This window comes from Brachyhypopomus gauderio, unplaced genomic scaffold (assembly GCF_052324685.1).
Source record: "Brachyhypopomus gauderio isolate BG-103 unplaced genomic scaffold, BGAUD_0.2 sc209, whole genome shotgun sequence".
Classification (NCBI taxonomy): Eukaryota; Metazoa; Chordata; class Actinopteri; order Gymnotiformes; family Hypopomidae; genus Brachyhypopomus; species Brachyhypopomus gauderio.
The window spans coordinates 96,553-107,584 of record NW_027507030.1 but is presented as its reverse complement, the minus strand read 5'-3'; the positions used below and the strand labels follow the sequence as shown (position 1 = coordinate 107,584).

Genomic DNA, 11,032 nt, shown 5'->3' with positions numbered 1-11,032 from the left:
AGAATAAGCGAATATCATGTCTCAACTGCAGAATTTATTCACTTGCACATCAAAACATATTTAAAAAAAAACCAATTACATTGGAAGGAAAATAAATCATATTTCTACTGATAACTGTAAATAACTAAACACTTAAATTCTCTCATCAGAGATACTATGCATTAAATAACTTTCTTTGTAGACAAACACTGCAGAGAAGTCCTCCACGAGTCCCTTAGTTCAGCTGCAATGGGACAGGAGAACGAAAGGATCACAATCCTGAATTCAGCTTCAGGATTATACCACTGCCATTATCTTCTTTAAAGTGTGACATATACGAATAGAATTCCTAATCCACCCCCAGTGCCAGTGTAAAACCCCATTTACAATCATGTAATCTGTAAGCTCATATAAAGTGACTCATGGCTCATTTAAAAGGGTTTGAATGAACTAATGACCAAATGACTGGCAAGTAATGTTCATGGGGGAAAAAACCCCACAATTATCTGCAAACTAGAATAAGACTCAGAATCACCCCCAGTTCTCTTCCAAACGAGGCCTTATTTTAGATATTATAAAGTCAGGCTTCTGTGGTCATCTGCAAATTCTTTACTTCTCATCCTGAGAAGTGTTTCTGAAAACCCTTTTATTAAATCGAACATGTGCATCTGAAGATGAATAAACGTCAGACTGTGACCCTCTCGTGTTGTCAGTTACACCAAATCTTAGATCTTCCTTTTAATTTGATTTGTATGAATAATCTATAATAAATCTGTTACTATAACATCTTAATATGAAGATTAACAAAAACCAGCAGGTGTTGCTGGTACAGCTAAAAATCAGCACAAAAGGGATTATAGGAAGAGCAGTAGTGAGACCTGCAGAAGCTGACTCTTAAATATTTAAGTAGAGCCAAGAGGTGGGAAATCACAGCAAACCAGAAAGCGCAGGCTCACTGATGCCACAGCACGGCCTACTGGCTTCAACCAGCACGTGTTCAGGTGGCCATTTTACAACCACGTCACACACACACACACACACACACTTCAGTCTAACGAGGACAGCACAAGACTCAGCCAAGAGCAAGAAGCAACTTCATGGTTTTAGGTTAGATAAGATACCACAACTGCACATGCTGTGGGAGAAGCAAAAGAACACAAGGAAAAGCAATTGGAGTCACAAAAACTTAACCGGTCACAAAAGATCGTCAGTGTGTGCTGACTGAGTGCAGCAAGCCAAACACACAAATCAAAGTAATATCATATCAAAAGTTCCTGAGGACAGTTACAGCAGTCCCAGCTCCAGAGGAACGAACACACACACACACACACACACACACACACACACACACAACTAAAATAACAGCAAAATGTTGCATTTTCAATATTGCAAATTTATGCACCAGAACTGGAACAGCAACTGGAAAAAAATTCATCATAATTAATCTGATTTCAAACAGCCTTGTGTTCCTCTTTCAATTCATCATAATTAATCTGATTTCAAACAGCATTGTGTTCCTCTTTAAATTCATCATAATTAATCTGATTTCAAACAGCATTGTGTTCCTCTTTAAATCTTTACAATCATGTTTTACAGAGTGATGTCAGGGAAGAGGTCTGTCTATTCATCATAATTAATCTGATTTCAAACAGCATTGTGTTCCTCTTTAAATCTTTACCATCATGTTTTACAGAGTGATGTCAGGGAAGAGGTCTGTCTATTCATCACCGGTGACTGGACAAGTATATTCTTGTATTCTTGCATTCTTTTGCTAAAGGACAGAATAGTTCCTACTTAACTGGAGCTTAATTACTGTTAGCTTTAAAGGAATTAAAATGTGTGACTTCAATTTTAATCTATAGTGCAAAGGTCGTCAATACAAGTGAAATGACCAGAATTTGGGGCCATGTATGGATTATATATTTGTGAGGAGCTGAGAGAGACAAGAGATAGAGAGATAGATAGATAGAGAGATAGATAGATAGATGAGAGAGAGAGATCCAGGTACCCTGTGGTCATACTCTTAGTGTTATTCAGCAAATGGTTAAGAATTAGTTTAGACTGCGTATAAGATAGAAGAGGAGCCCTGATGGGGTGATTTTAACCAGTGAGACGTCACAGTGCTTGTACAGGTCCCCCAAACCCTATAACCCTGTAAACACAGAGAAAGGTTCCCCAAGCTGGGTCCTGCGATGGGGACGGCAATGCTAGCTGGGGCCTCGGGTGTCCAACCCGGCCGAAGGCGTCAGAGGTAGAGTCATCGACATCTCTGCCCGTGGGTGCGGACAGTGTATTTACCACCCCGCCATCACACACAGGAGGGGTTCTTTCTTTTGTCTTTGCATCATCTCATGCTTGTTTGTGAACACCAGTAGTGACATAAGGTGGGAAGAGGCGTCTGTGGTTCGCACACACGGAGCAGGAAGGAACTCCACATCCTGCCTCTCTGGGTGCCGGCTGTGTCAGACGGGCTTAGGGACACTGTACTGCAAACAGCATGGCTGACTGCTGCAGTCTGATTGGTCAGGTGACACCATGAACACGCCTCTCCAAAAATGAGGACATTTGTCAATGCCACGACAGACAGCAATCACACTGCAGTCTTGGGTTTTACACAAACTCAGTACAAGGAGTGGCTTCGATGTGTGGGTGAAACGTGTGTTAAGTTTCGATATTCTCCGTGTTAAAATGAAGAAAAAGCTACAAGATTGTGACTGGTGTAAGGGAGGGTACTGGTGTTGGACTGAGGAGCATTTCTTGGTCTCCTAACAGCTAGAGATGTTCAGCACAGCAGGAAGGCAGTGACACCACATCCTGCCTCTCTGGGTCATCCCATCCTCATCTGACCAGAAACTCCTGATCTCTGCCCTTGTACTCCACTGTGCTGTAAACAAGTGTCCCTGCATTCAGTAGCCAATCCTGAAACCACTCAGAAGTTCTATTTATTCAGAAGCCCATTGTGAATCCACCCCAGAACAAGTACATCTTCATTTTGAAACAGCCCAAATGCAGCCGGGGCCTTCAGACTACATGTTAGTGACGTCTCTATTAGTGACCTCTCCGCCGACACTAAGGGCTCCCACATAGAAATCAACATTTTGAATGTGTGGTCTACTCTCAACAAGAAATAAAAATGCAGCATACTGTACTAAATACGAAAAACTGGAGCAGGCGACTGCTGCCCAAACAACAGCCGCCACAAACCACGTCCAGGAAGTAGGACACCAATCAACAGAGCCGTTTGTTCTCAGCCATCAACACAGAGTGAATCCAGCAGGCGTTTGTTGTTGCTCACGTGTCATTTAGAAACTTGTTTTACAAGAACATGATCATTATTTTCCTCTGGGTCATTCCACGTCACGCAGGACTCGGTTGTTTAGGACAAACCCAGTGTTCACATTCAGGGAAGAGTTTACAAAATGAAACAGAAAAGCTCATGACTGTACAAGATCGAGAAAACAGAGTAAAAGGTGTGACTGCACCTGCACACTGACGCCAACACTGAGTGACCCCAGCCCGCACACAGAGGGGCAGGAGGGGCAGGAACCGCATTGCGTGCTGTGTCGGAGTGACTACCCACAATCCTTCATGGGTACGGCATCAAACCAGACCCTTAAGAGGCCTTGTGACTGGGACGTGAACAGCAACTCTCGCCAGTAGCATGTCTGTATATTGCTTTTTGGTTTTACTGGTTTGTACTGGAGCAGGATGGTGTGTGTGCAGGAATGTCTGGTTGGTCCCTCCATGACTGAAATGTGTTTAGGCAACAAGCCATAGACGAGTACACATTAATGAACGAGTACACATTAATGAAAGGTTTTGTCTCTAATAAATAAGGCTCAGCAGAACATCTTTGAGATGCTGTAAAAGGTTTGGGTGTGGGATGCTGGTTTCAGAACGATTCTGCCTATTGCTTTGCCTACAATATAAATTGGTGTTTTAGAAATAATAGTCTCTCTCTCTCCATCAAACAGACTCACACAGAGGAAATATCAGACAGGACTAAAAACATTACTTCACAGTGATTGCCTATAGCCAGTGGAGGATTACTGGCTAGAGTGACCCAATACCACGTCCATTAACCGTGCAAAAATCAGAATGCTCGCACACACACACACACACGCACATGCTCGCAGACGCACATGCACACGCACACACACCTACATGCAAACCCTACAAACTTGCTTCACACTGATTACAATGTGAGGGACAGGTACACATGGGTACAGGTATGGAGAAGAGACTGGTAAAAGGTTTAGATTAGTTAGGTGTGTAACACACACACACAAACACACACACACACACACACACACCCCTCCCTCACTGTGGCTTGCCCAGCAGGTTGGAGAGGAAGCTGGTTCCCTGGTTCCTGTCCTGAAGCCCGCGTCCTGCTCCTCTCCCTCCTGCTCCCCCTACTGGATCCATCTGGTTCAGCTCTGACTGATCCAGCATCTCAAAGTCCTCTGCCTCCGTATCCAGGTCCAGCTCCAGGTCCGTGTCCATCTCCGAACTCGACTGCTTCCTGCAGATGCTGCGCTGGGCTGCGGGGCCCCTAGATGGCCCCTCCCTCCGTGACCCCTGGGGCGGCCGTGGCTGCAGGGCCCCAGAGATGGCCGCCTGGATCATGTTGCTGGCCAGGATCCCCGCCAGGTCGCTGGTGAGGTCAGAGGTGACGTTGAGGGTGTCGAGGGAGAGGTCCGGATCCAGATCTTCCTGGTCCGAGTCCAGCTGGGTGTCCAGGTCCAGCAAGGCAGAGGTGGCGGTTCCCCGGGGACACGGCAGGCTGGCCGAGCCCAGGCTGGGTAGCCCAAGGCTGGGTAGCCCAAGGCTGGGGTCGTCGTCATCCTCCAACAGGGTGGCATCTGGGTTTATTGAAGGGAAGTCAGGAAGATCCTGGGCAAAAGACTCCTCAGGGTCACTGTGCCTGTCCAGATCTGAGTGAGACAAAGAGAAGAGTGTAATATAATCAACACCAAATTACTGCTAATGCCAGTCAACAACATTTAGGATCACTTTTACTGTGTCTGACCCTCTGAGCCTTCGGTGAGAGGAGTCTGACCGCGAGAGAGGTTAAAGGTGCCGTTCTCCGTGTATGAAGCTTCAGCGTCTGAGTGTTCAGAATCAGTCAGCGCTAGTTCCTTAGCCACCACCGCTTCATCAAACTACAGATTAGGATTATGAATAATGGTATTAGTGTGCAGGTGTAATCCAGTGTGCACACACGAATGTCCCTTTAATTCCACTCAGGTGCAGTAAACGCACCGTTGGGCAGAATGCTGCTAGCTCCTCCTCACTGTCACTGGCATCATCTGTTGTCTTGCTCCTAATAGGCCTGCGAAGAACTATACACACACACACACACACACAGGTCAAAGGGATCAGAGATTACATAGCCACGCTAAGATGTTGGAGAGCACCCACTAAAGCAAAGGTCACACACTGTGGCCACTGAACCGAGGGTGCTGTCATTTATTTGAAAGAAAAGATTCTGTAAACCGAGAGAGATTTTCGAGAGTTCTGTCTGAAAATGATTTTATTTTATCATACATTTGAATGATTTTGCAAACTGAGGTAAATGTATACTTAAAATGTCTGTTAACAGAACAGAGAGAAATCTTTGAATCTATCTGTAGCTTCTAAGTGTCCTCGCAATCAGACATGCACTGTGTTGTCTACTCACACTGGTTGTCTATGGGCTTGGACATCATGTACCCTTTAACGCTGAAGTCCAGCCACTGCAGGGCTGGCTCCAACCTCACACACACATGCTGCCACACCCGATGATACAGCGCCAGTGGACACAACAACACACTCAGCACTGGCACACACACACACACACACACACACACAGGACAAGCATAACAGTTCTATTAGTCTTCAAATAGTTTAGACTGCCAAACAGCTCCGTAACTGGTCGCTGGCCCTGTGAGGTAGCTAAGAAGACTCCTTTACTCACCTGCGATATAAGACAGAACTACTCCGGGGATGTAGCACCCCACCATGGCCAAAAAGAACAACACGCTACACACCAGCATACAGAACTGCAGAAGGCAACAATAACCGATTACACAGCCGCAAAAAAGCAAAATTACACACATACACACAAATGCTTGCATGAGGAATATTAAATATGTACCAAAACTGAATATCTTGGGATGATACAATAATTGATAATTAGCACCTTGGCCAATACTGACATCAATAACCAATCATTTTTTAACCTTTGTGCTTTTTAAAGCAAGATCAAACTACAACTTATATATGAGGTACAGTGGGTATAAAATATGTTGAAGTATAAAAACATCATTAATCATTAACTAAATGTACATAGCTGTGTCATAGGTAAATCAGACATCACAATTATTGTAAACATGTTGCTCTTAAGACAAAAGGGAACAAAATAATAAATAAATAAAATACATTAGAAAGGAAGAATCAAGAAATACACTATTTCAAACACACTTATTTAGAAACTTGCCCAACCAATGTATACCCAACCAATTAAAAGAACATCCTTTTTAAATAAGACTTTAAAGACATTTTACAATTTCCTTTTGAAATCTTTTCATCTAAACTCAATGTCAACAAACAAAAATGGAACACAAGATGAAAACTAGTTGGGCATCAATATGACTTTCATCTTATTTGGCCTATCAGATGAAATCTTTTTAGTCCCACACTCCATGGATGTGAATTTATCTGATCAATCATGTATTTATTGTGCATGTTGATATCGTAATACGATGAAAATACAATTTATTGGTCAGGACTAATACAAGTGAGGCCCAGATTAAATTGAAGCAGTTATCTGTTGAATCTGAGAACATTATCAGTAGTGATTTTGAGATGAAATTCTGATATCAAACAAATAACACCAAATAACTCTAAATTGTCCTCACAGGTAAATTACATATCAGCTGTTAATAAATCATGCAGTCCCTAATGCCCCAGGGCAGTCCGTAATGCCCCACCAGTTCCAGAGGGTCTTTTTCAGATCCGTTCCCTTGACGCAGCTAACAAAGCCCAGGTAGGAGGTGTCTAGTAAACAGCCCGCAAGATGTGAACAAACCCTTCTGGCTTTGAGGGTAGAGATTCTGACACAGCACGGGCTGTGTGCTTTAAACCCACCCTAGCTGGGCTTGTGAAGGGGGGGGGGGGCACCTGTAAGAAGGCCTCCCACCTGAGGCGCTGGACACTCACCTTTCCTGGGTGGGTGCGTTTAAAGCAGACCAGGTCTGCTGCGCATGAGTGTGCCGTCACCCACGCCTCCGCCATGTGGTGACACAGCTCGGGCACACTCAGGATGCCGGGCTGCACCAGGCCCCAGCTGCCAGCCCCACACACACACACACACACACACGGTTAGTGACAAAACCTCTGAACAGAAACACACACGTGTAATATTGCAACCATTCGCTCTGACAAAACATTAGCGCATCACCTTTCAGTTTCACCTTCATCGGCTCGTCTCACTGCGAACAAACAAAGATGTTAGAGATGTTTTGTGGAATACATTCTGGTGTTTATTTGTTACATGAGCACATCAGGACTTTGCGGGACATCTGCCTGCAAAACTCATCAGCTTGTAGCAATGAAAAAAACATAAGCTCACAAGTGAGAACACAGGACTATTGGTATATTAATACTTCAAATCCTCATCCTGAATATCAAACGGACACCGACAGGTGCATCAATGACACCGTGACGATCCTGTCACCATGACGATACTATCAGAGCTCACCTCTGATCCTGGGCCAAATCTTGTTTCTCCAGGTGTCAGCACAGATGGCCAGCACCAGCCCGGACGCCACCAGGAAGAGCACCCTGAAGGAGCTCAGGGCGAAGAACCTGCAAGAAAGAGAGCCCAAATCTGACATCACAACACTTCTGTCCAATCACAGCGCCTGGCCAAATGATTCCTCCCCATGTGTGTCATGATTCTATCTGACTTTAGAACACGCTTTAGAATCGTTAAAAGTTCTGAAATCTGAGAGCCAACTGTGGATATAATTCTAATACCTTTACCCCTTCCACCTGGCACAGAGACATGCACACCTGTAATATACACCACTCTGCCCAGGGAACCAGACCAGGGGTATCTTGGCACTTAGATCATGCTTGCTGATTGTGCAAGAATTTATTTTGTGAAAAAAAAGCAAAACTCTTCTGAATAATGTGCCTATCAAATCAAATATAAAATAACACTTTTGAGATTTGGAAGATAAGTATTTAATCAGAATCACACACATTATCTTCAGAGAACTGACACACACACACACACACACACACACACACACACACACACAGTACAAGAGAGAGAAGGGACGGAAAAGATTAAACACAGTCCAAGCATCTACCAAAGTATCTGCCCATATACAACGACAGAGAAAAAGAGAGAGAGAGAGACAGCAAGTTTTCTTCTCTCTAAAACAAATGCCAAATCTTCTGTTTAAGACAGTCTTAAGAACACCTATTGTGGAGGTGTCCGTCACATACACCGGTGATTGCAGTAAGACTGTTATAAACAATAGATTTTTTAAATGTTATAAACCCCCTCCACTAAAATTCACAACACAGACTGAACAACATCTGACTAGTGGGTCAATATCAGTGGACATTCAGATATGACATCACATCCATCGACCAAACATCAGCAAACTCAAAGTGGACGTCATTACCTGGAGATGTTTGTGAAATGTGAGGGATTACAAATATTACAATATTTAGTAGGTCAGCTACAAGTTAATGATGTAAGGCACGCCAATACACTGCCTTGCTATTTGACTACAATCACTTCAAGTGTACAGTCAGAAAACAATTAGTAGTGACACTGACACATATTAAACCCCCAACAATCTGGTACACTCACCAGCACAGCACCCTCTAGTCTAGTCGGCTGATGCCTTATTCCTCCATACACTTATTCCTCTATACACTGGAGGGAGATGTTGCTTCTTCTGATCCAAGGAGTAACACACAACAGAAGAGCAGCACAGTATACAAGACTACATAAGTGTGACTGTACAAGTGTGAGATGACTGCAGAAGATGCAAGAATACAGTAAACACACTACAATAAACAGCAAATAATAACCATACAATACAATTCCATTAGTCTACTAGGTCAGTGTCACAGTTATGCTGAAGATGGATTAGCCTACCACTCAAATAATATCCAGTGAACAGTGGTCATACAGTCAGAACCTGGTTAATAAACATCTTAAAGACTTGCTGACGAGTTGTATCTGGTAAGGGCTGTAATTCTTTAACCACCTGTCCTGTACAATGCACATCAAAGACATGTGTACACGGAGTGTAAATAGAGAAGAAAGTCAAAAAAGTAATAAACAATTCACTGCCATTCCTGTCTCTGAGAGTTATGGAGCACCGGCCTCGATCAGTCTCTTCTCTGACACACTGAGGATGCAAAGGACAAGAGGACAGAACGCAGACAAAACAAACGTCTGAGGCGGAGAGAAAGCAAAGAGCAGAGGAACCGCACACGGGCTGAACGCCTGTACAGGAGACGTGAGGTGACAGCCAGAGAGTGCATGTGAGAATGTGTGAGACAGAGAGAGACAAGGAATGAGAAAGGAAAAACATACAGAAATAGTGATGCTCACACACACAGTGACACAAGACACTTTTTCCATTTAAATCCAAGCAACACACTTCTAACAAACTTATGATCTCGCTCTAGTTCTTGAGGTCCATGGTCTCAAGAAAACTGCTCACAAATACAGTCTGAGTACTCTGAGTTTAATCAGTCACTATTTCTAATATCTAAAATCTGTATTAGCAAGGTGGCATTACTGATGGAAAGATCTACAAGTGGCTTGTTCAATGGACTTGCAGGTTCAACATCAGCGCATATGGACGCCCATACAGATGTTGCCACTCTACCACGTGGACACGGTCGTGGGAAATAAACTGCAACTTAATTTCCACATCAACTGCACCGCTTTACTTTACAACAGCAGAACACTTTGGCCATCGCGGTCTAAACATAGGCTGCATGTCTCTCGGCACATATTCCCGTCAGCTATATGAAGGCACTTGCAGCTGTTACACAAACCAGACAGTGGCGAGAACATGTCCTCCAGCCCCCCAACATAGCGGCGTGTGCCCGACGTGCCGCTCTAAACGCGTCTCCACTCAACTCACCAGAAGACGGCGTTAACCAGCGAGAAGAGGAGCACGCTGTGAACCGGCCTCTCCCACACCAGCACCGCCTGCGTGTGTGTCAGCAGCCGTTCGTGGGGCCCCAGCCGCTCCAGCAGCGCCGCCTTCACGGCCCCGACGTGCCCGTCCCTGGCGCCGCAGCCTCGAGTCCCGGCGGTGCCCAGACCCTTGTTCACATCTCCTTCACACTTCTCCATAGCGAATTGTTTACAAACTACAGAAAATATACATACATATACATATATCGTATATATGCGAGTTTCTGTTCCCCTCCGTATACAGTAAAACTTCACACAAATGGGTCACAAAAACAAGTCAAAGCTAACTGGCTAAGCTAGCTAGCAGCTAAGCTAACTAGCTGAGATCGACAGCACAAGATGGCTCCGATACGTACAAAGACACTTCCGCTGTTTTTTATGAGAAGCAAAGTAAAATACGGTGTCAGTTTATTATTTCTTTCTTCCAGAGATGTATGTAAACTCCACACATGTTGATTAATCTCTCAAGTCGCCGCCGTCATCTCGCTAGCGGGTGGTTCGTGTTCCGGACGGAGGAGCGTGTGTCCTACAGGTCGCCCCAGCGGCCGCCCCACACGGACGCTGCAGACGCGGCGCTGGTTTTATTAGGGCTCAACGTTACAGTAAATATTGCTGTGCTGCTGTAGCTCGAGAAAGAATGCTTAAAAGTAATTTGCTAAAATAAGCAATACAGCTTAAAGTTAGAAAAATAAATGCAAGAATAAATCAAATCAGCGCAACTTATTATTTTTGTCAAACTAAAACAAACTACTACATGAAACAATAATAAAACAATAATAATTGTTTTGTTTTCGCGCTATTTGCAAAAACATAAACCAACCAGAGTATGCACGT

General features: G+C 44.2%; 1 protein-coding gene across 2 annotated transcripts; it reads right to left on the bottom strand.

Moving 5' to 3' along the window:
• Positions 1–14: 14 nt before the first annotated feature.
• On the bottom strand, positions 15–10,851 carry retreg3 (reticulophagy regulator family member 3). Of its 2 annotated transcripts, none has more exons than XM_076995474.1 (10): positions 10,555–10,851; positions 10,143–10,374; positions 7,721–7,827; positions 7,421–7,451; positions 7,180–7,306; positions 5,936–6,020; positions 5,660–5,797; positions 5,242–5,321; positions 5,039–5,141; positions 15–4,913 (listed from the first exon to the last, which is right to left on the bottom strand). In XM_076995474.1, the coding sequence occupies exons 2-10, from the start codon at positions 10,355–10,357 to the stop codon at positions 4,300–4,302; spliced, it is 1,500 nt and encodes a 499-aa protein (XP_076851589.1). In that variant the 5' UTR covers positions 10,358–10,374; positions 10,555–10,851; the 3' UTR covers positions 15–4,299. The 2 variants fall into 2 exon arrangements, with proteins under 2 accessions (XP_076851589.1, XP_076851588.1); XM_076995473.1 differs by having other exon boundaries at positions 5,009–5,141; positions 10,555–10,837.
• Between the last annotated feature and the right edge of the window lie 181 nt (positions 10,852–11,032).